General features: G+C 40.1%; 1 protein-coding gene across 1 annotated transcript in view; it reads right to left on the reverse strand.

Moving 5' to 3' along the window:
- Positions 1-5,190: 5,190 nt before the first annotated feature.
- elp3 (elongator acetyltransferase complex subunit 3) overlaps positions 5,191-27,081 on the reverse strand; it is an 87,713-nt gene continuing 65,822 nt past the window's right edge. The window contains exon 15 of the mRNA XM_060821568.1: positions 5,191-5,946. Coding sequence (XP_060677551.1) covers positions 5,870-5,946 — 77 coding nt within the window. The 3' untranslated portion in view covers positions 5,191-5,869. The remainder of the gene's footprint in view (positions 5,947-27,081) is intronic.

Genomic DNA, 27,081 nt, shown 5'->3' on the forward strand with positions numbered 1-27,081 from the left:
AGTGGATACTACAATGCAATGTTTTGGCTCTGCACATCTTTGGATCATCTGCAAGCCACATACCACATACCTGATTTGGGAACTGATTTAATATACCTTTATGGTAGACTAATAGTTCAGAAGGGCAGTTGGGGTTGGACAATATTAGCTAGCCTACCTAGTGATACACACATGCTGTGAAATAATAAAGAAAAGGAAAATTCTCTCTAAGTATTGCACAAAGGTTTTCTTTCGAATGAGCTCTACAAGTAAGTTTTAAATATATGTGGGACAGTTTATCATAGCCAAAGACTCCAACAAACAAATTAAATGCCTGCATATTTAACAAATTCAATTTGGCTGCAAGAAAGTATTTAACATACTAAACAGCTATAGGTAATTTAGCTTAATGTGATAATACAGTAATGGACCAGCAAACTCCAATGACAGATGTGAATTTTTTAAATACATGCCATCCCTTCCTGTCTGACGATACCCAGTTTAAGGAATACAATGGTCAGTTTCCCAATGGAGGATTAGAGTTTGCCCATCTATTTTCTGACATTCCTGCCCTACTATTGTCCATATTTGTCACTTGGATCTATATAGTTGTCAGTTTTATATCATGCACATCTGGATCTTTAGATGTCAGATTGCTCTGCTGTTATTTTAAGCACTATTAACAATTTGATATTGCTCTCACTTCAAAGAAATTCTGCATTGGGTCAAGCAAAGAACAAGCAACCATTGTTAGATTAGATTCCCTACAGTGGGGAAACAGGCCCTTCAGCCCAACAAGTCCACACCGACCCTCTGAAGAGCAACCCCCCCCCCCCGACCCATTCCCCTACATTTACGCTGACTAATGCACCTAACACTAAAGGCAATTTAGCATAGCCAATTCACCAAACGTGCACAGCTTTGGACTGTGCTCCTGTGAACACCCGGAAGAAACCCACACAGACACGGGGAGCAATGTGCAAACTCTACATAGACAGTTGCCCAAGGCTGGAATTGAACCCGGGTCCCTGGTGCTGTGAGGCCGCAGTGCTAACCACTGAGCCACCAGTTCATTGCAATGGAACTCACCCAAATCACTACATTGCTTGGAATCAGTTTACAGGCTAAGAAAAAGAGGAGAAAATGCAAGAAAAAGGGAAGGGGAAGTATTTCAGGAACATCTTTTCTAAAAATCTTTTTTTAATCTTAGACACTAGCTAACATTGCAGAATTTCATCTGCTTTTGGCTCATTATTGAACGTTAAAGCGATCTCTGATTGTTAAAAGGTGTCTTTGCTGACTGTGAAACCAATTAAGCACTCATCTATTGAAGATCGCAGTGAACCAAGCTGGATGACTCCTTTACACAATGTGAGCCATTCTTATCAGCCCAGTAAGTCACTCAATGATTCACTCTTCTCTGTAATGTGGTCATTCAAACTAAGCAATGGAAGTGAAAATTGCTGAAACTTTCTGGAAAGGATTTCACGAAATGCTTGCAACTCCTCAGCGAGAATCTCCACACAATCCACCTCCCACTAAGTGCATAATTCACACATAAAAGCTCTGATTTGTAATTTGTATTGGAGATTACAGTATGCAGCATCTTGCTTTTTTCTTTAAAGAAAGGATTCATCTTCTGCACCAGCTGATGCATTTTCCATATAGAAATTACTGCACAGTCGAAGGAACAGAACTGTGAAATGCTTTTTTTTTGCTTTCTGAGGCTGAAAAGATTTCTGCTCCTGTGAATGCCGCTGTATTTAATGGCTGATCGATTAATGATATTGAACTCAGCAGTGGCCTGGTGAAGAGTGGGAAGTGCCATCAGTCACATCATGTAGAGTGAAAATGAATCAAGGTGTCTATAATATGTCTGGAGATAGCAGAACAAGTGTTAATTTCCTCAAAATTTCTCCCATACTATGTTATACCTGGTCAAAAATCTATTCCGATGCAGTGAAGAAATACATCCTCACTAAATTTGCAACTATCCCTTTAGGCAGAGTTGACCAAATGGGAAGACATAATTTTTGAACTGTAACTTTGTTTTTGGGCTTTCAGTATTCTGTCAAAGCCATCATTTATTGGCCATCTCTAGTTGCACCTGAAAATGTAGATTAGATTAGATTACTTACAGTGTGGAAACAGGCCCTTCGGCCCAACAAGTCCACACCGACCCGCCGAAGCGCAACCCACCCATACATTTACCCCTTTACCTAACACTATGGGCAATTTAGCATAGCCAATTCATCTGACCTGCACATCTTTGTGACTGTGGGAGGAAACCGGAGCACCCGGAGGAAACCCACGCAGACATGGGGAGAATGTGCAAACTCCACACAGTCAGTCGCCTGAGTCAGGAATTGAACCCGGGTCTCTGGCGCTGTGAGGCAGCAGTGCTAACCACTGTGCCACCCTTAATGGTGAGCTGCCATCTGGAACTGCTATAATTGATCTGGTACAGGTACACCGGCAGTGCTATTAGGGTGGTACCGGGGCCTGATCCAGGGACAAGTGAAGTAACGACAGTATAATGCCAGGCGAGGAAGGCTGATGACTTGGACAGGAACTTGCTGGTCAAGATGTGCTGATGCACCCGCTGCCGTCATTCTTTTGGGTGACACAGGTCAAAACTAAACAAAAGTTGCACATTATCTTAAATAAAATGTTTCAGTTGAACAGGATTTGCTTAAAGATTTTGGTCTACCTCTTAAATATATTTTCTAAACAACCTGTTCGGGGATTTTATTATGCACCTCTGGAGCAGGTGGGATTGGAACCCAGGTCTCGGCTTAGATGTAGGGTCACTACCACTCTTTCTTCAATTAAAAATCACACAACACCACTTTATAGTCCAACAGGTTTAATTGGAAGCACACTAGCTTTCGGGGCGACGCTCCTTTATCAGGTAATTATGTCGCTCCAAAAGCTCGTGTGCTTCCAATTAAACCTGTTGGACTATAACCTGGTGTTGTGTGATTTTTAACTTTGTACACCCCAGTCCAACACCGACATCTCCAAATCATGACTCTTTCTCCAAAATGTTTGATTTTGAGCTATTGCTGGAGAGCTTTAGTCTCCGTATTTAAGGGAGGATATAAACGCATTGGAGGCGTTTTAGAAGAGGTTTCCTAAATTGATACCTGAAATGAGTGGGTTGTCTTGAGAAAAGGTTGAACAGACTTGGCATGTTTCCACTAGAATTTAGAAAAGTGAAGGGTGACTGTATTGAAGTGAATAAGATACTGAATGGTCATTAAGAAGGTTTACATGGAAGGATATGTCGTCTTGTGGATCAGTCCAGAATCAGTGGCACTGTTTAAAAATTAAGTGTACCCTTTTAATTCAGATGGGCATTATTCCTCTTAAGGGATTTTCAGCTTTGGAACTCCCTGCCTCTCAGGGCATTGAATATGAAGGGTAGAAGTAGATTCTCGTTAGTCAAGGGAATCAAAGGTTTGGGATAGGTGGGAATGTAGAGTTTGAAACATAAATAGATCAATTATCTTACTTAATGCCAGAATAGGGTCTAGGGCTTCTTCTGCTCCAATTTTCATATGTTTATATTTTAAGAAAGAAATCCATCAAAACAAAACATTCTGGGATTCAGTTCACCGTCTGTTAGTGAAAAGTCAATACTTAAACATGAGATCAGCACAATGATCAACAGAATATGAGAAAAAGTAAGTTAGGAAAGTTTCAATGAATCACCAGTTCCGTGTCAGTTTCAGTAAGGGGAGGTGGCTCCACACAATGGGAGAGCAGTCGAGAGCCTAGACATGGAGTTATTGATAAAAGGCTTTCTGTGCCTCCAATATGAATCTTTCACTGTTTCACAGTGGAAGCACTTTGCTGCCAATTTGGCAGCTCATTCCCTCACCTCCAGCTTTTTTGTTGTTTTGTTTTGCAGTAAGTAAATTAATTCTGTGATGAATGACTTTCCCTTTGGAAAAATTGTACTGTAATAAGATAGTCCTGAGTGTACAGTTTGAGAAAAATTGTCTCGCTTGTAGCAAATGTGTGTATGTGTGTTATCTAATAAAAGATGTACCAAGTGTTCAGTCAAACTCTCATTGATCACCTGGGGCAGTTTTAGTAAAATATAATTAGATAATCAAACAGATCACCATGAATCTAATAGGCGGGCAGCAAACTTGTGGAAAATGACCAATACTGAGAAAATAACAACTGAAGCAGTTAAAAACAAAGAACTAATAAGTCTTATGAGCAGCACTTAAATTTGGGAAGTGTTAGTGGTGGGGCACCCCAGCACAGACAGAAGTCAGCCTATAGAGTAATTACTGTGTCAGAGATCATTAAGGTCAGATTGATCACTGCATATGTTAGCACCATTAATATTGTCAGCATCTGCTGGAACCTGTGCGAAGTGAAAAAAGGAACTGATTGGAGGATTGCTCAACTATTTCAAAACAAAATGCACACATTAGGTAAAGTACTGCAAGCTTCATGAACAGAAAATGACATTTAAAAGTTCCCACTTTATTGAATTAAATATGCAAAAGCTTTTCAGAATTTCAAAATATGTAATTCAGCAATGTCTAATTTTTGCAGTTGAACTGCACTGGGTGGTCTTTCAATCTGAGAAGTCCACGACATTTTTTTTTCCAAAATGTGCTTCCATGTGATTTGTTGTAAAGATTGGCAGCACTCATGGCTGTTAAATCGTTTGAGAGTAGTTTCATTTGTAACAGCCTGCTGTTGCATTTGACTTTCCACATAAGCAAAGTCAATGAGTGAGCCTATCTGAGTTTGTAGGCAGGACTTCAGCAGATCAATTCTACAATTGCTACAGGGCTCGGCTGAGGAGTGGAAATGGTGAGATTTAGGGTGGTCTTTGTCAGGGAAACAATTTGTTTTCAGGGGGTGGGGGAGAAGAGGACGGAGAGATGATAGGGAGGAGAAGGCAGTGATCATATGGTAGTGTTTTTAGGTTTTAGAGTCCTTTCAGTGGAGGAGATTGTCCTGACGGCGTGGGAAGGGATGTCATGCTGTTCTAGGCAATTTCTCTTCTGTATTTCACATAACTTTAGTCCAACAGTTTTTGTACCACAATGGTGAAGCAATCCTACAAATACTACAACTGAGATAAAGAAATTAACCCTTTGAAATAAACATCTTTTACCATAATGTCAAGATTTGTTGAACTCATTACAAAAATAATTCACTCCTTTTTATTCAAGTAAATGATAATGTTAAAATGTATTTAATGTTTCAAACATTCATCAGTTAAATTGTAATGGTTACTTTTGCACCACCATCTCAATGGACCATTACCAATGACTGACCAGTTAACCTGTAAATATTTTAAACTCCATTTCCTAAAACCACCTACCGTTGAACAACTTCAACAGCTGGAACTAGTGCTCAGTCCCAACAATCCAATCTGTCACAGTCCTGTGTATGGAGAGGCAGGTGCCTTTCAACCTTGAAGAACAGAAGATATACGAGAAGGGGAAAGCAAAATCTATGAATCAATAAGCAATTCGATATTTCATGGGGAGCCAAATAACCATCTGTATCCATCATTGTCTTGTGTGACAATAGAAAATCCTCCTTTGGCTGGATCCACACGTGTATAACAAGGATAGTCTATTGTTGTAACAGAGGGGAAACCTGCACACAATCCTAATGTGACTGAGGTCATGTTGGACTTGACAATCAATTGCCATTTTCAATCCAGACAAGCCACATAGTTTGTCAAAACTAGCATAATGAATCAGTGATTTTGCTGATTGGGTCAAAGGTTAAAGGAAGCCTTTAATCCTTTAAGGTTCAACAAAGCAAAATCATTTTTAAAAGCGCAGCTTGCGGTGGTCAGGATTTTCAAACAGCATCCTGCTCAACAATTGCTGGAAAATGAATGAGCTCAGTCCAAACGTTTGACCATGTACGGTCCTTCCAATTCATAACCAATCTTCCTGTAATAGTTCCTTGTACCAACACCTGGAAAAGAAAGGACATCACGTTAAGGAGAATCCAAAGAGTTTTTACAAACATATTAAGGACAAAAGGGTAACTAGGGAAAGAATAGGGCCTGATTCCTGATGAAGGGCTTTTGCCCAAAAGGTTGATTTTCCTGTTTCCTGACCTGCTGTGCTTTTCCAGCATCACTCTAATCTAGCGCCTCCAAGATCAGCAAGGCAGCCTTTGTGTGGAGCTGCAGGAAATGGGGGAAATACTAAATGAGTATTTTGCATCAGTATTTACTATGGAAAAGGAGATGCAAGATATAGAATGTAGGGAAATAGATGGTGACATCTTGAAAAATGTCCATATTATAGAGGAGAAAGTGCTGGATGTCTTGAAACGCATAAAAGTGGATAAATCCCCAGGACCTGATCAGGTGTACCCTAGAACATTGTGGGAAGCTAGGGAAGTGATTGCTGGGCCTCTTGCTGAGATATTTGTATCATCGATAGTCACAGGTGAGATGCCAGAAGACTGGAGGTTGGCTAACGCAGTGCCACTGTTTAAGAACAAGCCAGGGAACTATAGATCAGTGAGCCTGATATCGGTGGTGGCAAGTGGTTGGAGAGAAATCTGAGGGACAGGATGTACATGTATTTGGAAGGTAAAGACGGATTAGGGATAGTCAGCATAGCTTTGTGCGTGGGAAATCATGACTCTCAAACTTGATTGAGTTTTTTGAAGTAACAAAAAGGATTGATGAGGCAGAGCAGAAGATGTGATCTGTATCCACTTCAGTAAGGCTTTTGACAAGTTTCACCATGGGAAACTGGTTAGCAAATTTAGATCTCATGGAATACAGGGAGAACTAGCCACTTGGATACAGAACCAGCTCAAAGGTAGAGACAAAGGGTGGTGGTGGAGGGTTGTTTTTCAGACTAGAGGCCTGTGACCAGTGGAGTGCCACAAGGATTAGTGCTGGGTCTACGTTTTTCATCATTTAAATGAAAGATTTGGATGTGAGCATAAGAGGTATAAGTTAGTAAGTTTGCAGATGACACCAAAACTGGAGGTGTGGTGGACAGCAAAGGTTACCTCGGATTACTATAGGATCTTGATCAGATAGGCCAATATGCTGAGGAGTGGCAGATGGAGTTTAATTTAGGTAAATGCGAGGTGCTGCATTTTGGAAAAGCAAATCTTAGTATTACATATACACTTAATGGTAAGGTCCTAGGGAGTGTTGCTGAACAAAGAGATCTTGCAGTGCAGGTTCATAGCTCCTTGAGAGTGGAGTCACAGGTAGATAGGATAGTGAAGAAGGCATTTGGTATGCTTTCCTTTACTGAGTACAGGAGTTGGGATGTCATGTTGCAGCTGTACAGGACATTGGTTAGGCCACTGTTCGAATATTGTGTGCAATCTGATCTCCTTAGTATTGGGAGGATGTTGTGAAACTTGGAAGGGTTCAGAAAAGATTTACAAGAATGTTGCTAGGGTTGGAGGATTTGAGCGATAGGGAGAGTTTAATAGACTGGGGCTGTTTTCCCTGGTTCATCGGAGGCAGTGGGGTGACTTTATAGAGGTTTATAAAATCATGAGGGACATGGATAGGATAAATAGACAACATCTTTTACCTGGGGTGGTGGAGTCCAGAACGAGAGGGCATAGGTTAGGGTGAGAGGAGAAAGATATAAAAGAGACTTAAAGGGCAACTTTTTCATACAGAGAGTGGCGCATGTGTGGAATGAGCTGCCAGAGGAAGTGGTGGAGGCTGATACAATTGCAACATTTAAAAGGCACCTGGATGAGTATATGAACAGGAAGGGTTCGGAGGGATATAGGCTGGTTGCTGGCAGGTTGGGACTAGATTGGGTTGGGATATCTGGTCGCAATGGATGAGCTGGACCAAAGGATCTGTTTTTGTGCTGTACATCTGTATGACTCTCTGAACAGAAACCCAAAAAGACGACAAGGGATTTCATCATCTGCCATTTCACCGGCTCAAATCCCATCTGGCTAATTACCAGTAACCAGCTCAAACTCCACTGGCTCAGTGGCGGTAACCAGTTCAAACCCCACTGGCACAGTGCTGGTAACCAGAGCAAATCCCACTGGCTCAGTGCCAGTAACCAGCTCAAACCCCACTGGCATGGTGCCGGTAACCGACTCAAACCCCACAGGCACGGTGCCGGTAACCGACTCAAACCCAACTGGCACGGTGCCGGTAACCGACTCAAACCCAATGGCACGGTGCCGGTAACTGGCTCAAACCTCACCGACTTAGTGCCGGCAACTGGTATAATCCCCATTGGTTGCTTTTCAGTTACAATGGCTCACACCTCATTAGTTAAAAGGAAGGTTTATAGTTAGAGATGATCTTATCCGCTACAAGTATATATGTGTGTTCTATTTGAGGAGACATGGAATACCACATCACTATATTAACGTCTCACTGTGTATAGAGTGATGCCATTACTGGATTCTCAAGTCCATATGCTAAACCCAGATAGCTCTGTATACAAAATATGAAGTAGTGTAAAAAAAAATACACATTTTGCCCTGTCGAGTACCCATATCTATCCATTTACTGCTATGATGCCTCACAAGGATATATAATTCATACACATTATATTGATGAGTAAAACAAAGCAATTGTGTATCGAGGTATAGAAATCAGACAAAACTAATGCACATATTGGAAGAGTGTTCAAGCATTTTACTGTAATGTTGGACTCTCAAGGGATTTGGAATATGGAGAAGAAAATGACTCTTCAGTTGGACAGAGGTCAGTTGGTGGAATCATGTGGAGAACTGCATTCAATTCTAGGCCATCCACAGTTTAAAATGATGATGGAATTAAACAATTGACAGAGGAAAGTTCCTTCCTTTAGTGGGGAATCCAGAGTTAGACAGGAAATCAGGAAATACATCTTTATGCAAAAGGCTATGGACTGTGATGATTAGAGCTTTCAAATCAATGATTAATATTTTGAGAGATGGGATATCAAGGGATCTGGAGCAACAGGGAGTCAAGATGCAGATCAGCTAATGAACCAACAAGATGGGTCAGACTTGAGGGTCTGAGTGTCTATCTCCCTGTTCTCACAAAGAGACAGCTTTCTGTCCCACAATCACACACCACTTTGATCCCACCCATCCAGCAGCAATTTCTCTAAGAACAGCAGCAACCATGTGACTAGGACAAGTCCAATCCCCAGCTATCAGGTTAAGTTGTGTCCACCCCAGTGACAGCTCTTTCAACGTATGAAAAGGAACCCGAAAGTCAGCAGTGCCTGCAGAAACTCTGCTCAATGAGTTACTGCTGTCAAGAAAGACGGCGGGAGCAACAATCAGAAGGATCGTAAGAGGAGGAGTATAAAAGATCGATATTATTAGCAGACATCTGTGTTTCACAATAAACCATAAAAACACAGCAGAGACAGCAGTGAATCTTCCTGAGTAGAGGATATTAACATTTACCGGAATTATATTGACGCAAGCACCTCACACACCAGTGAACTCAGGAAATTTAGAATCTGACAGGGGCAGCACATTAACCCCAACAGTTTATAGGCATCTTCCAGCTTTCAAAATACATTCTGAATATTGATTTATAGGCAACAGCAAACAAAATATATATAGTCCTAGTTTAATTCCAAAAGGTTAGTTTGGTGAGATATAACAAATTCTTGCTCCCAAAAGCCAGGACTCCTGCGTATTAATCGAAACTTTTAAGATGGAGAACAGTATATTTTTGCTGAACAAGAGTATTAGGGAATGTGGAACAAAGAGAGATAAATGGAGTTGAGGTAGGTTACAGCAAAGATGTAATCGGATCACTGAATAGGCTTATGGATCCAAAACCTGGTATTTTGAGTAAAACTCAAATAACAATTGTACGAACTCCACTTGTAAGAATGTCAAAGCCTTGGAAAGGTTTTATTAGAAATGGCATTGGAGAAAAGTTTGTGGAAAAGTTGCGGTTATTCTCCTTAGAGCAGAGAAGATCATGAATAATGACCAGCTTTGATAAATTAAATAAGAAAAAAAACTATCCAGTCGTACAACGGTCAGCAATCAGAGGATGCAGTGAATTAAAATGATTGGCAAATAAACCAAATGTGAGATGAGAAGAATTCTTTTAATACTGTGAGTTGAAGCAGAGTGAATGGCAACATTCAAAAGAGAACTGTATAAATTTAGAAAGCTATGAGGACAGAACAAAAAAATGGGTTTAATTAGATGGCTCTTCTAAAGAATTGGCACAGGATATAACAGGCCAAGTGGTTTTGTTGTGCTGCAATAATTCCATGATAAACACAATTGGAAAATAATGAGCTTTAACTTTGCGAAATACCAAACAGTTCATCAGCTTACATGTTGGACATAGTGCACTGCTCCAAAGATTGTGGATACAAACGTTATTTGGTGTTACTTAGCTTTCTACAGGGCAAAACTTCAGAGTCACTGATAGAGGAGATTCAACTAGGGAATCTGTATCACAGGATCATTAATCATTGCAATTGTAACATCTGTCAACCCTTATCTTGTAATTACACGAGGCATTCTGAGTCACAAGGACCCCTTGAACCCAAGTGTAATGGAGAGTATCGTCATATACTGCGTCATTATGTAAATTTGCTCCCTCCCCATTGGGGGAAGGGAATGGAGAGCCAGCCTGAAAACGTCCATCCTACTAAATATAGCTCTATGCTTCCAAACTCTGCATAAATATATATGTATCAATTTGCAGGTTATTGTGCCACAAGTGCAGTTATTTTGTTTTTGAAGTGTAGCTTCAAGGAATTACCTGATGCAAAACCTCCCACTTCCTTTCACAGCTTTAGCATCACTGTTTCAATTCATTTTCACACCTTGAACCAGTTTATTTTCACAACAGCAGCTTTGGAACTTCTGAACTAAAATAATTCAGTACATCCAAAGTCTCATGGCAAAATTCTCTACATTCACTTCTTTATTTCAGATTTCTATCTTGGGGACAGGAGAGGGGATGTAGGATCTGAAAGCACAAGTTCTTTAGGACATTTTATTCTATTAAAGCCATTCATTACAAAAATGCAATTTACTGTTGAAATGCTTGTCATTGTTCATCTTTTAAATGACTTCTCTGGCTCCTCTGATAGCTTAATGGCTTTGTCGAGTGAGGAGTTGAACCATATGGACCAGGTCTGCCATTAGAAGAAGAGGCTCAACCAGCATCCTGAGGTCATTTGGACAAGAAAACACATCACACCCAACAGCTGATCTGCTCGGCACGTGACTGCAATCTCACATAATGCAGCTGACCAAATGCCCATTGCTGTGGACTCGTAAGCTCCCCGGTTCTAGCAATCATTATGAAATTCAGTAAGAACAAGAACATTGCACAGAACCATCAATAAAATTAAAAGAATGCATTTTACAAATTAATCAGTCATTCACCTTCTAAGGTGTGCTAAATGTTTTACACAGTTAAAGACAGCTTCTGTAGGCATTCAGGTCATTCTGCTTTAGTATCATGAGATTGAAATATCTGTTCCTGTGGGATTAGTAGGCCACTAAATTATCGTTTCACTCAAACATCTGACATAAAGGAAAAAGAAGGGATCTTGTGGAGCAGCAGTTAATATTTATAAAGAAAACAGCTGCCCTGTAGATATTTAGAGTTGGACGTCTTGCAATCAATCTTGCCACTCTTCCTCAAACAAAGTTCATTTTGGGAACATCCAGCTGAAAACTTTCTTAAAACAAGATGCACCCTGTGTTGTACTGTAGACTCCACTAGGAAAGTAATTGATTACTGCTTCGTTACTGGAGAAAATTCTAAGGCAACTTGGGTTACCAAAAAATAAGTTTAAAAAAATGGGGAGTGGATTTGGGATGGTGGGGAGAAGAAGTGGCAATAAGTTCAAGAAATAAATCACACAAAAAGAAATGTAAGAAAATTAACTCTGAGAACAGGGTTTAGATGAGTAAAATAAATAAGGATGGAATTAAAATAAAACCTGTGAGAAATTTATTTAGAAACTGCAGAATGAGTTCACAAGAGTATGTAATCATCTCACAGTGATGTCCACAGTTGTTATCTAGGCACAGACAGGAAGAACTGTGGCTGGTGGAGGGGTAGGAGTATAACAATTAAAAGAAAATAGAAAAGATAAATGAGCAAAGTTCAGGCAGACTGGAAAACATTATTTGCAATTTTACCTTTTAAAAAAACTATTAGATTTAAGGATGTCCAGGACTTGAATCAGAAGTGAAAATAGATGTGAATGGATGTCATGACATGTCAGCATTCTCATGAACCACAGGAGTAAGCAGCTGGCATGGTTCCATTCACTGCTCTTCTAATGAGACCGAAGCATTTCATTAAAGCCCAGTGGTTGTAGTTAAAGCTTGAGGCTAAGGCTGGGATCACAAACTGCCCTGGTGACAGTTGATAATGGGCCATCTCATTAACCTTCAGCTATGGTATGGGTGTATTGGCTAGCAGCACACCAATCAATAGGTGTCAATAAATACACATACAACTCCTGAATTTAACAGGGATTCCAATGCTGCAAAATTAAGAATTACTCCCTTGTCTACTTTTTACAGGTGGGATAATGCTCAACATAAGCAGCTATCACATTCAGAGTGTAAGCATTTCAGAATTAAACATTTTCATTGAGCTAATGGCAGTTTCTATAGGCACTCAGGTCTTTAAGTATCTAGTATCAGGAGATTCAAACATCAGCTCCTGTGAGATGAGCAGGCCATGAAATTAAAGGTTCATTGAATCATTTGGACACCTTGTCACAGTATATAAAAGAATATATATATGGAGGTTTTTAGGGTGCAGTTGCAGTGCCCCTACCTCGAAGCCTAGCTTCATCCAAATCCTCCAGAGGTGTGTAATAACATCTCTGAACAGATTCATTACAAAAAACCTGTAAGGGAAGAAGGGCTCTTGTAGAGAAATATCTAACACCTGAAGCTGACTTTGTACATATCAGGCTTTATAGGAGAATCAGTTCAGATTCACAGATTTAGCTGGAGATTACTGCTTGCTGTGTGATCAGAACTAGTCACTCGATATCTCATAATGCTTGAACTGACTGGGAATATATTAAATGGAATGAACAGAAAGGTAAACCACGATACTCCCACAGGACTATAGACAGTTCTCTCATCATTGGAGAGATGAGACCGGGTGGTGAGTTCAACCCGAAAGTGGAATGAGTTTGAGAAGGTGACGCACACTGATTTGCAAACCAGTCGTCTAGCTAACTGATCAACAAAACAGAATTTCATCATAAATAAATAGGCATTGCACCCAATAGTCTGTGTCAGTGATTGTTCTTCACCGAAGCTTGCTCCCACACCTCATTTCACACTTCGTGCAAATCCTTCTATTGCTTTTGCCCTCATATACTATACATATACTACTCATTTCAACTGCTAAGGTTCTACATGCCCACCACTCACCGGGTAAAGAAGTTTCTGCTGAAATCTCCATTGGGTCTTTGGTGATTATCTTACAATTACAACATTTGTTTCAGACTCCCCACAAATGGAAAGATAATTAGTTTCTACTATCTTGTCTAGCATAATTTCAAAGACTTCGAACTGCTCACTATTAATATTCTCAATTCTAGAACAAAGAGATTCAACCTATTATATCTTCCATGATAGTTATAATCTCAGGTCTGGGTGTGAGCCTTGTAAATGTTTCTGCACCTCTTTCAGTGCCTCTTGATCAGCTTTAATTTGTAATAAGGAAACCAGCACATGTCCACATAGTCTAATCATGGTTTTATACAAGTTTAACAAAACTTATGTGCATTTCAATTTAGTTACACTTAAAATGAGCCCCAGTGCCTTGTTTGTAATTTTTTATGGCCCTTTTAAACTATGCCGTGATTGCTAATGATTGTGCAACTCTAATCCTAACACTCCCCCATTGAAACTATTATCTGATCAGTATATCATATCTTATTCTTGCTAACAATAGGGACCACCTCATCCTTAGCTACATTAAATACATATGCTATTTATCCACACTTTCTGCATGTTTACTATTATTTCATTGCATTTTGTCACTATCTTCATCAGCATCAATTATAATCATAATTTGTCGTCATTCACAAATTTTGAAATTGCACTTCTGATGCCAGAGTTCAAATCACATGGGCAAATTGACCCAGAATCAGGTATAAACAATAACTAAAAAGGCTCTGGGAAGTTTGCCTTTTGTGTCAAAGGAGCTAGAATACAAAGAACAATACAGCACAGGAACAGGCCCTTTGGCCCTCCAAGCCTGCGCCAACACATTTTGCCTTTCCATACTAAAACTGTGTTCATTTACAGGATCCATATCCCTCCATTCCCTGCATATTCATGTATTTGTCCAGATGTTTTTTTGAATGCTGCTATTGTGTCTGCTTGCACCACCTCCACTGGCAGTGTGTTCTCAGCACTCACTGCCCTTTGTGTGATAAACTTATCTTGCACATCTCTTTTAAACTACTCCCCTTGCATGAGGAACCTGTATCCCAGAATAATTGACCCCTCCACCCTGAGAAAAAAGCCTCATACTTTCCATTCTATCCATGCCATTCACAATCTTTTTAACTTCTAACAGGTCACCCCTCAACCTCCTGTGTTCCAGTGAAAACAAACCCAGTCTCGCCACCCCTTCTTCATAGCTAAAATTTCCCCATTCCAGGCAACATCCTGGTAAACCTTTCCTGTACCCTGTGCAAAGCATCGATATCCTTCTGGTAGTGGGGTGACCAGAACTGTACGCAATATTCCAAGTGTGGTCTAACTAAAGGTCTATAAAGCTGCACATCACCTCTCTATCCTTAAACTTGTTGCCACTTCCAATGAAGACAAGCATGCCTTATATCTTTTTACTACCTTACCTACGAGAACTGCAACCTTCAGTGATCTGTGGACCTGCACAACCAGATCCCTCTGCATATCAATATTCCCAAGGGTTCTGCCATTCAATATATAATTTCCACCTGTACTTGACTTTCCAAAATGCATCAACTCACATTTGTCCACATTAAATTCCATCTGCCATTTCTCTGCTCAGGCCTCTAACTGATCTATATCCTGCTGTATCCTCTGACAATAGTCCTCACAACTCCAACAATCTTTGTATATAAAAGCATGAAGGCTATGCTACAGTTGAATAAAGTTCTGATCAGACCTCGTCTCGAGTCCTTTTTTAACTCTGACACTGTGTGACATCTAGCTCTAAAGCGGAAGCAGATAATACTGGGTTAATTTATATAAACGTATAAATCAAGAGAAGGAATAGGCCATTCATCCCCTCAAGTTTGCTCCACTATTCAATAAATCTGACTGTAATCTCAAATTGATACTCCTGATAATCATGATTAACAAGAATCTACCTACTTCTGTTTTAAAAGTATTCAAGCACTCAGCATCCACAGTCTTTTCAGGGACAGTTCTGAAGATTCATGTATCTCAGAGAAAATGGGAATTTCTGATTTTTTAACAGTGATGCCTGTTTTGGCAGTTACCAAAAGAGAAAACATCCTCTCCATAGCCACTGTGTCAAGATATTGGTGGACTAACCTATAGGCCCCCTGCATAGTAACCATATTATAGGACAAAGAATAAATCAGGAGATAATGAGAGAATACAAAAAAAGGCAGCACATCAATTATGGATGACTTCAATCTTCACCTGAACAACACCTGATATTTCGCCTGGGCTACTTGTGGCCCAGTGGCCTCAATGTTGACTTCACCAGCTTCAGAGTCCCTCCATCCCCAGCCTTATCCCATATCTGCATACCATCCTCCTCCTCACCTCCCTGACCTGAACTAATCTGTTCAGCTAGGTAAAAACAAGGACTGCAGATGCTGGAAACCAGAGTCTAGATTAGAGTGGTGCTGGAAAAGCACAGCAGGTCAGACAGCATCCGAGGAGCAGGAAAATCGACGTTTTGGGCAAAAGCCCTTCATCAGGAATAGGTGAAGGGCTTTTGCCCGAAACATCGATTTTCCTGCTCCTTGGATGCTGCCTGACCTGCTGTGCTTTTCCAGCACCATTCTAATCTAATCTGTTCAGCTTCCTGCTCACCTATCCACTCCCCCCTCTCAACTGACCAATCGCAATAACCGCCTTCCTGTATCCACCTATCACCACCCCACCTACCATTCCCCACCCCCTTCCTTCTATATACTTCTCCGCGCTCTTCCCGTCTCCAGTTCTGACAAAATGTTTCAGCCTAAACTGTCGACTTTCCTGCTCCTCGGATGCTGTCTGACCTGCAGTGCTTTTCCAGCTTCACACTTATTGACTCTGGCTTCCAGCATCTGCTCTCAATCTTCATGTAGATTGGGAAAATTGAATTAACAGAGGTAGCCATGAACATAGAACATAGAAAAATACAGCGCAGTACAGGCCCTTCGACCCTCGATGTTGCGCCGACCGAAGCCTACCTAACGTACACTAGCCCAATAACCTCCATATGCTTATCCAATGCCCGCTTAAATGACCATAACGAGGGAGAGTCCACCACTGCTACTGGCAGGGCATTCCATGAACTCACAACCTGCTGAGTAAAGAATCTACCCCTAACATCTGTTCTTTACCAACCTCCCCTTAATTTAAAGCTGTGTCACCTAGTAATAGCTGACTCCATTAGCGGAAAAAAGTTCTCACTGTCAATCCTATCTAAACTCCTAATCATCTTGTACACCTCTATCAAATCTCCCCTAAACCTTCCTTTCTCCAATGAGAACAGCCCTAAGTGCCTCAGCCTTTCCTCATACGATCTTCCTACCATACCAGGCAACATCCTGGTAAACCTCCTCTGCACCCGTTCCAATGCCTCCACATCCTTCCTATAGTATGGCGACCAAAACTGCACACAATACTCCAGATGAGGCTGCACCAGAGTCTTATACAACTGCAACATGACCTCAGGACTCCAGAACTCAATTCCTCTACCAATAAAGCCCAGTACGCCATATGCCTTCTTCACAGCACCTGGGTGGCAACTTTCAGAGATAAAAAATTTTAAATCTTAGCATGACTTATACATTTAGATTAGATTACTTAGAGTGTGGAAACAGGCCCTTCGGCCCAACAAGTCCACACTGACCGGCCGAAGCGCAACCCAACCATACCCCTACATTTACCCCTTACCTAACACTACAGGCAATTTATCATGGCCAATTCACCTGACCCGCACATCTTTGGACTGTGGGAGGAAACCGGAGCACCCGGAGGAAACCCACGCAGACACGGGGAGAACGTGCAAACTACACACACAGTCAGTCGCCTGAGTTGGGAATTGAACTCGGGTCTCAGGCGCTGTGGGGCAGCAGTGCTAACCACTGTGCCACCATGCCGCCCTAGAAAGTGTATCTGGGACAATTTCTGAGGACAACATATTGTGGATACAAACAGGGATCAGACTATTTCAGATCTGATAATTTGTAATGAGGCAGGTTTAATACATGATCTCAGAGTAAAAGATCCCCAAGAAATAGATACCATAACACTGTAGAATTTAGCATTCTGTTTCAAAGGAGGAAAGTTTGGGTCAGAAACAATGCTGCTAAGCTCAAATAAGAGTAATTACATAGGAATTAGTGCAGAATTAGCTGAAGTGGACTGCAAAAGAAGTTTAATGAAAAGGGGTTTAGCAGGAACGACAGTTCAAGAACAATGCAGATGTTTAGTCAAATCAATTGTGACTCACCATAAAGATATATCCCAGTGAAGTAGTAGTATTCTAGGAAGGGCATTAACCAATTATAGTTAACCAAGGAGGTTATAGATAGCTTTAAAATGAAAGATAAAATGTACAATGTAGCAAAGAGTAGTGGTAAGCCAGAAGAGTGGGAACATTTGAAAAATCAAACAAATGATCAAAACAAAGGAAGAAGAAAAGAGTAAACTAGCTGCAATATAAAAACAGCTAGTAAAAGTTCATTCTAAACATAAAATGAAATAGAGTCTCTGGTTACTCTGGATAAGGAAGAGTAATACTAGATGAGGGCAGTCCCATTCAACCTGACAATGCTAAGAGGTATTAGAGGCGGATGGACTTGATACCTCTGTGAATAAGTAGGATATAATTATGTTAAATTTTAGTTTCATGTCCTTGCTGAATTGCCTCCTGAATTCAAAATTACATTTAATAATCACTACTCCCATATTTTCAGACAATAAGTTTTAGTAATGGTTCTGCTTTTACCATTTACACACCTTTAGATCTTCTGTTTTACTTGCCCCACAGTGCTGCCACATCCTCCAGCCTTGTTCCTTTTTTTTGCCATTTAATGTCTCCTGCCCCCATCCCAACACAGATCAACCCTTTTGTTCTTTACTTCCCTCCCTGCACTTGTATAAAAATACTTAAACACTCTGCAGAAAGAAAACAAAAACAAATTGCTGGAGAAATTCCACAGATCTGGCAGCATCTGTGATAAGAAAACAGAGTTTAACATTTCAAGTCCAGTGACCCTGCTTTTATCGCTACAGACACTGCCAGAACTGCCGAGTTTCTTCAGCAATTTCTTTTTACATTTCTTTCAAATCTACACCAACCACAGTTGTTTGTTTTTGTACATAAATTCTCTGGAGATTTGATGAAAGGTCGTTAATCTGAAATGTCAATTCTTGCTTCATCTAATAGATGCTGTTTATCTGATAAGTATTTCAGCAAGTTCTACTACTTCTATAACTGATTGTGGCAACTCTTTCTTACTACATTGCAATTTTTATAGGGTGGTGGGAACTGTACTTGAACCAATCTTAATACCCTGCCCAAATATCTCCTTCTCTCTTGACACTGTGTCTTAGGGTCCAGTTGAGAGATTAAAATTGCTCTCCATTTATCACTTGCATGGATATGCTTAATCATAACCTGTGAATGTTGTTAGGCTAATCCTTCTTTGGTAGAAACTGAATTTAATGCAAAGAGAAAGGATTAAATCATGCATATAGATCAGCCACGATTAATTATTTTTCGTTTTATCTTTTCATAAGATATAGGCATCATTGTCAAGGTCATTATTCGTTACTCATCCCTAATCAAAGATTCCTGATTATAATCTCTTCCAACCTCTTCAGTCCAGCTGATGATACAAAAGCACACATACCAACAGAATCAAGAACACCTTCTTCCCTGCTGTTATTAGACTTCTAAATGGAGTCCTCAAATTTTAGATTTAATGTTGATCTTGCTCTTTGTACACTTCCTCTGCAGTTGTCACATTGTATTTTTCACTCTGTTCTGTTACCCTAATGCACTTGTATGGTATGATCTGATTGTACTGCATGCAAAACAAAACTTTTCACTGTACCAAGGTACAAATGACAATAATAGATCAACTCAAATCAAATCTAACTGTCCTCGAACTGAATGAGTGATTTTCTAGGGTAATTCAGGGAGCAGTTAATATTCAACTAAATAGCTGTAGTTGTAGAGTCACAGATCGATTGGATCAGAGAAAGACATCAGATGTAAACCAGATGGATTTTCACAACAATTAATAACAATTTTGTGGTCACCATGTTAGTGAGACTAGGTCTAGAATTATTACTTTAAAATCTACCAGCTGCCATAGTGAGGTTTGAACCGAAGCCCCCATGCTTTATGATGAGTCTCTAGATTGTTGGTCCGGTGATAACACAACTACCAAATGAACTGAATGGTGGAACAGACACAACAAACTGAATGGCCACCCTCCTGTAATGGGTTCATGGGACAGGATGATTGACATTCTGATTGAGCTAAAATCTGTGACATTACAGTATTTCAGTTGAAAAACAGTTGCTTCTAAAATCTAATGTGTATGACTCTATATTCTTTTAAAAATCTACTTGAAATAGCAAAGGATTACTGCATTTCAAAGGTTGTTCACACTATAAACACTGAGATAGTTAGAATGAAAGTAGGAAGCACTTTTCTTAAAACAAAACAAACAGAGAAATCAGGAACATTTTCCCCAAAAGGCCATTGAGCTGAGAGTCAATACAAATTTTCAAGACTGAAATCGATAGACTTTTGTTGGATAAGGTCAAAGGATATGGAAGAAAAAAAGTGTAGATCTAATACTATATCAAATTAAATAATGGAATGTGCATGAGAGGAAACAAAAGCCAACATACATTATCCTGATTCATAATTATTAATTATACTATATGCAACTTTAATTCAATTGCATTTTTTTCATGGTGTGATCCAATTAAGGATCTTTACCCTCAGCGCCATACCACTTGCCTTATATAATGAGAAGTGTTAGAATAATCCTATCAGCTTCAAGACTCTGACAGATTCTTTCTACCTTTGCTTCATTGTCTGAAAATCTCATTGGAATTGGTAGTCTGCAGTTCACACTCTGATACCTACTTCATTGTTAGCTTTCTGCATTCTATCTGTCCATTACAAATTGGTGCCCTCAGAATGGAATTTGGTTTTAGACCTGTCTTCAGGAAAGGTATGACAGAAAATGAAAGACGACTAGCATCAAGGAAACAAACTTAAAAGCAAGCTTTCATTTGGTCAGAAAGCTATTATATTTGAATCCACTGTACATGTACTAACAACCATCTTTAAAAATGCTGCATAATGCTAGTAATTCAATGTAACTCTTAATTCTCCTTTAAATTTAGTCTCTAACTTCATATTCAAAGTAGAAAAAGGACTGAGAATTCTAACAGTTACCATGAAAATGTAACCAGTGACTACAAGCAATTTAATAAAATGCTGCAATAACACAATAAGCCAGCTCATTATTATCTCAGGACCCAGAAGTACATCATTGGGTTTTAACTGTGGGCAACACTTGCTGATCATTGTGATAGGGACGCACATCAAAATCACAATCCATGAACTGTGGTAATAGTCTGACGCCTCCAAATAATCACTTTGTGCAATCTAGACTCGTACACTGATTTATGAGAGGCTGTGAAGGGATTAACTGGAGGGATCAGGTACAATTCATCAAGGCCAATGACTGCTGATTCAACATTAGTATTGTGGTCAGAACACTGAAAGTCTTCCACTTAACCATTTAAACATCTTATTGCAACTGCTAAAATTCAAATTAGCCGGCAAGCATGAGAAACTTTTATTGTGGTTGCTTCAGTAATTCAGTTGTTATCTGTTCATTGATCATTACCAGTGCAAAGCAATAACAAATACTATTAGCCCTATAGCTTTCTCCAAAGAACTATAGACTACAATCAAATTATGCATCTGCTATTTGAGTCATTGCGTACCATGCTTCTCCTCCCATGAAACTTTACTGACTTCACTGTGTGACTTTACACTCAGACTGGTCAACATTCACACTTTAGGTTCAAGAGGAAATTCTACCATGTGCTTCAGCAGTTCGATCTAATAACATGCCCAGGCACGAGCAATGAAACTAGATTTATATGCAGCAGAAAATGAATACTTTCTTTTGTCAGATTTGAATCAACTACAGTTAATGTCACTTGACATTAAACATAATAAAGTTTAAAGCTGGTTTTTCTCTACTTGCAATTTGTGCAATAATGTATAGAGGCTTTAAAACTTAAAATCCACTCTATGAGTGATACAGCGAGCCAACGATAAAATAAGGGAAAGTAATACAAAAATATTCACATTTTCCCCTTTATTTGCCACATGTATAATCAGAGTCATAGAATTGTACAGCACAGAAACAGATCCTTCAGTCCAACTCATCCATATCGACCAGATATCCTAGATTAATCTAGCCCCATTGCCAGCATTTGGCCCCATATCCCTCTAACTTTCATATTCACATACCCATGCTGATGCCTTTTAAATGCTGGAATTATACCAAACTCCACCACCTCTTCTGGCAGCTCATTTCATACATGCACCACCCTCTGTGTGAAAAAGTTGCACCTTAGGTCCATTTTAAATCTTTCTCCTCTCACCTTAAACCTATGCCCTCTAGTTTCGGACTCCACTACTCTGGGGAAAAAAACCTCGGCTAGTCACCCTATCCATGCCCCCCCATGATCCTATAAGTCTGTAAAAGGTCACCCACAGCCTCCGATGCTCCAAGGAAAATAGCCCCAGCCTATTTTACCTCTTCCTATATGTCAGACCCTCCAACCCTGATAACATCCTTTTATATCTTTTATGAATCCTTTCAAGTTTCACAACATCTTTCCTATAGCAGGGAGATCAAAATTGAATGCAGTATTCCGAATTGGCCTAATCAATGTCCTGTACAGCAGCAACATGACATTTCAACTCCTATATTCAATGTACTGACCAATAAATGCCTCTTCACTGTCCTGTCTACCTGCGACATTATTGTAAGGTAGCAAATATTGCAGGCAATTTGCACACAGCAAGCTCACACACACACAAAAAAGCGACAATCATCACAATCTATTTTTTGTAATGTTGACTGGGGACTAAAGATTGCACAAGATTCTGTGGACAAGACCCTTGCTCATTTCCAAAATTGTGAGCACTGGATATTTTATATTCACCTGAAAATTTAACACAGATTTTTTAATTTTAATTCAAACAGTGCAACATTCCCTGCATCAGAGTATCAACTTTTTTGAGCTCAAATCTAGAGAGGATCCAAACTCAGAACTTTTGTGACTTAAAGGAGAAAGTACAATCAACTCAGCTATGGCTGACATTGAGGAACTTGTACTGCACAACTAAGGAAATTCTTACAAAGAAAATAGCGCCACAGTAAACATCCAAACTCAATACCAAGCAAACAATGAAGAATAGCTTCTGAATTTCTCCAAGCACATGTGCAAGTGAGGAAGGTGGCCAGCACACTGCCCAAACAAATTTATTCATGTTTGAAAGTTTGAGTGGAAGCTAATGAGATCAGACAGCGCAGTGTGCAGGTAGTCCTTTAATATCCAGGGAACTCAACTTTTCCACAACTTCAGAACCTGCTTTCCCGATGTGTGCTGTAGTTTAATTTTCATATTCTGACCCAGTCTTGACTTGTGCTGTGGATTAATCTCACAGATCATGATAGGAGGATGATATCTCCCTATCTAACTGAGCATGAACAGAATCCAAGAGATGTCTTGGCCAAGATCAATTTCTTCAGGGACTGTACCGGAGATATTCCGAGAGGTAATGCTTACTGCATGACAAACTTTTATCCATTGGACCATGGGGTGAGGTCCCATTGTACAACAACGAGATCAGGTCCCTGAGGAAAATGCATGTCTAGGAATCATATGAATTACCCGTTTACTTTGGACTTCACACTCACTTTTCAATGCATCGTTTCTTTTGTCAGTGGCATATTGGAAATTCACACAAAAGATGTAAAGAATCATTGAAACTAAAAGCTACCTAATAGATTAATCATGCATTTCACAATATGATCGTTCCTCACATTCAATCTATATTCAACCAAGTTGTTCATAAATGTGCTTTCACTATCTGGCTCATGCTGAAACCTGTGATGAATGGCAGCTGGTGCTGACTGTGTTTTGTAAGAAAATGTATTGTCCAGTCTTCGGAGCGCAATCTAACTTTAAAGGAACACTCATCTTTCTTATTTAGCAAAAGCACCAAGTTTTCAGTACTGCACACAGATACACACCATCTTGGGCTCCATTTTCTCTGGCTTATTACTGTCCAAGATTTATCAATGACCAGAATCAAGCAATCTTCTGATAAATATTTAATATACTTTCAGGAAGCTAATTTATACACTCACAACTGGGCTTGTAACCGGGCAATACACTTAGATAATTTACGAACAATGATGAATGGAAAATAACTTTTTGATCCAATCAGCCTGTCAACTGTGATATATTGTACATGATAAAGTTTATATTCCCACCCAACCCAAATCTGCGTGATCTCCAGCAAGATGCAAAATTGGAAGGAAATTTGGTAATTAAGCAAGTTTGTGGATGACACAAAAGTCGGTGGAGTTGTGGATAGTGAGGAAGGAAGTGGTAGGTTACAGCGGGATATAGATAAGTTGCAGAGCTGGGCAGAAATGTGGCAAATGGAATTCAATGTAGCTAAGTGTGAAGTCATTCACTTTGGTAGGAGTAACAAGAAGATGGATTACTGGGCTAATGGTAGGCTACTTGGTAGTGTGGATGAGCAGAGGGATCTTGGTGTCCATGTACACAGATCCCTGAAAGTTGCCACCCAGGTAAATAGTGCTGTGAGGAAGGCATATGGTGTACTGGGCTTTATTGGTAGAGGAATTGAGTTCCGGAGTCCTGAGGTCATGTTGCAACTGTATAAGACTCTGGTGCGGCCTCATCTGGAGTATTGTGTGCAGTTTTGGTCGCCATACTATAGGAAGGATGTGGAGGCATTGGAACGGGTGCAGAGGAGGTTTACCAGGATGTTGCCTGGAATGGTAGGAAAATCTTATGAGGAAAGGCTGAGGCACTTGGGGCTGTTCTCGTTGGAGAAGACAAGGTTTAGGGGAGATTTGATAGAGGTGTATAAGATGATTAGGGGTTTAGATAGGGTCGACACCGAGAACCTTTTACCGCTAATGAAGTCAGGTGTTACTAGGGGACACAGCTTTAAATTAAGGGGTGGTAGGTATAGGACAGATGTTAGGGGTAGATTCTTTACACAGCGGGTTGAGTGTTCATGGAATGCCCTGCCAGTAGCAGTGGTGAACTCTCCTTCTTTATGGTCATTTAAGCGGGCATTGGATAGGCATTTGGAAGTTATTGGGCTAGTGTAGGTTAGGTAGGATTCGGTCGGCGCAACATCGAGGGCCGAAGGGCCTGTACTGCGCTGTATTTTTCTATGTTCTATGTTCTAATTACTCTCCAACTTATACTCTGGCTTCTGATAACTAAAACCAAACTAAGGATATGCTCACAGCTTCCAGTGGACTGAACCATGTAGTTATAATACAGTCTGAAACGTTGATTCCAAACAACTAGCCAGCCACAATGGACAGCAAAGAACATTATACTGCAATGGCATTGTGACAATGCTGTCAGAAGCAGCAGAGTAAGACATCTGCATTAATAGAACTCTGTAGTCGAGTAAGAAATGAATTTAATGGCCTATACTGTCAAGGTGAAGCTCTCCTTCACCTAAATCTTATGCTCCAAACAGACCAGCACCACCCTACCATAGCATCAGCATGGTACTCCTCCTCCTTCCATTTCCCATTCCTCACCTCCAATCACAATGAGACATCTAACCCCTTTGCCTCCCACTCAACTTACCTACCACACATGTGTTGCTACTTTCTCTTAACAAGCTAGGTTGGATTAGGTTGCCTCATGTGTGGTAGGTCAATAATAACCAACTGATATGCTTCCTGCAGGAGAAGCTGACACAGCAGAAAAAAGAACAGAGACTTCAAAGCATGAGGCAGGCATTGACAGTCTGGCCCAGAGAAAGGGGAACAGCTTTGGTCAGATACAGCATGTACTTTTGCATTTTTCTCTCATTTAGGTATCAAAATGGCTTCAGGGCTAGTACTCTTGATTCTGAGTCAGATTGCTGTGAAAGCCCGATTCCAAAGACTTGAATATAGTTATTGTTCAGTACATATTCAATGATGATAAAACAATATATTTGAGAGATATGTACAAAGTAAAAGCATGCATTGTAGAAATAAGTGCATTAGGTGAGAACAATGAACTTTTCATCAGCCTTGAGTGTTAGTGCACCAGGATGTATTCTCGATGGGTCTGAATTGAAGAATCAGCATGTAAAATGCTTTAAAGCTTTAAAATTATATTCAACAACTCGGCACTATGTCTTAAAGGACTTGAAAAGGAATTTCACTGTGAAGAATTTCAATAATTCCACTAAAAGTTTAAAAGTCAACAAACTTTCAGGGCTTCTCTGATGCAAACACACAGAATGCTGGAGAAACAAGAGTTATATTGGACTCAAAACATTAACTCTGTCTCTGGGTCCTCATATGCTGCCAGACCTGCTGAGTTTCTCCAGCATTCTCTGTGTTAGTTTCAGATTTCTAACATTCACAGTATTTTGCTTTTATTTAGAAACTTGGTTGTGTGGCTCATGGATGAAAATTTCTACATTGGAGTGATTCTCCACAATGCAATATATACAAGTGTCACATGGTTGCAAGAAATTTTGTGTAGGAACATTGTCATCAGTGCAAATGGTGCCATCTAGAGATCACGAAGGCAAGGCAAAAGCTGCAGCAGGACAAAGAACCGGGTGTTTTTTTGGGTGGGGCGTTGCAAGCACTGGGAGCAGGATGGATGGAGTCTTCTGTTTTGCCCGTGGTGATGAGAAGACTGGGGACACTGGGAGGCCATGTGGAAAATGAGAGAGAGCAGCAGGCTGCTATGGTAAAAACAATTCTTTATGTTATCATGCAGACTGGTTCACTTTACACTGTAAAGAACCATTTTTAGACCAGCAGCTTTTTCCTGTCACTTGAGAATTATTAACTGAACCGTGTAATTATAACACAATCTGAAACATTGATTCCAACCAACTGGCCAACTACAATGGAAAGAGGTAGCAGAGCAGAGCAAAGAACATTATACTGCAATGGTGTTGTGACAATGCTGTCAGAAGCAGTAGAGTAAGACACCTGCATTAATAGAACCCCATAGTGCAGTGAGAAATGAATTTAATGGCCCAATACTGTCAAGGTGAAGCTCTTCTTCACCTAAATCTTATGCTCTAAACAGACCAGCACCACCCTACTATAGCCTCAGCATGGTACTCCTTCTCCTTTCACTTCCCATTCCTCACCTTCAATCACATTGGGACATCTAACCCCTTTGCCTCCCACTCAATTTACCTACCACACACATTGCTACTTTCTCTTAACAAGCTCACATGTGTAGTAGGACAAACAATAACCAACTGATACTCTTCCTGCACCACCCTATGTCAATTTTTATTCTGTTGTTTGCAGCACCTTGAGGTGGCAGAGGAAACTCCATCTTTCTTCACTACAGCAATAACAACACTTCGAAAGTAACTTCAGCAGTTGAAAAATACATATCCAGTGTTTGTGTAAAAGCACTATAAAACGCAAGTCTTCTTTTTCCTTTATTCTCCTAAGTGCTGCATCCTCATCACTCAAACTCTTGCCAAGTTTTGTTTTGTTCCACTCTGCAAGTTTTACATTGCTGCTAACTTTCTTTTATTTATTGGTTCATGGGATGTGGACATTGCTGCCTAGGACAGCA

Source organism: Hemiscyllium ocellatum, chromosome 3 (assembly GCF_020745735.1).
Source record: "Hemiscyllium ocellatum isolate sHemOce1 chromosome 3, sHemOce1.pat.X.cur, whole genome shotgun sequence".
Lineage (NCBI taxonomy): Eukaryota > Metazoa > Chordata > Chondrichthyes > Orectolobiformes > Hemiscylliidae > Hemiscyllium > Hemiscyllium ocellatum.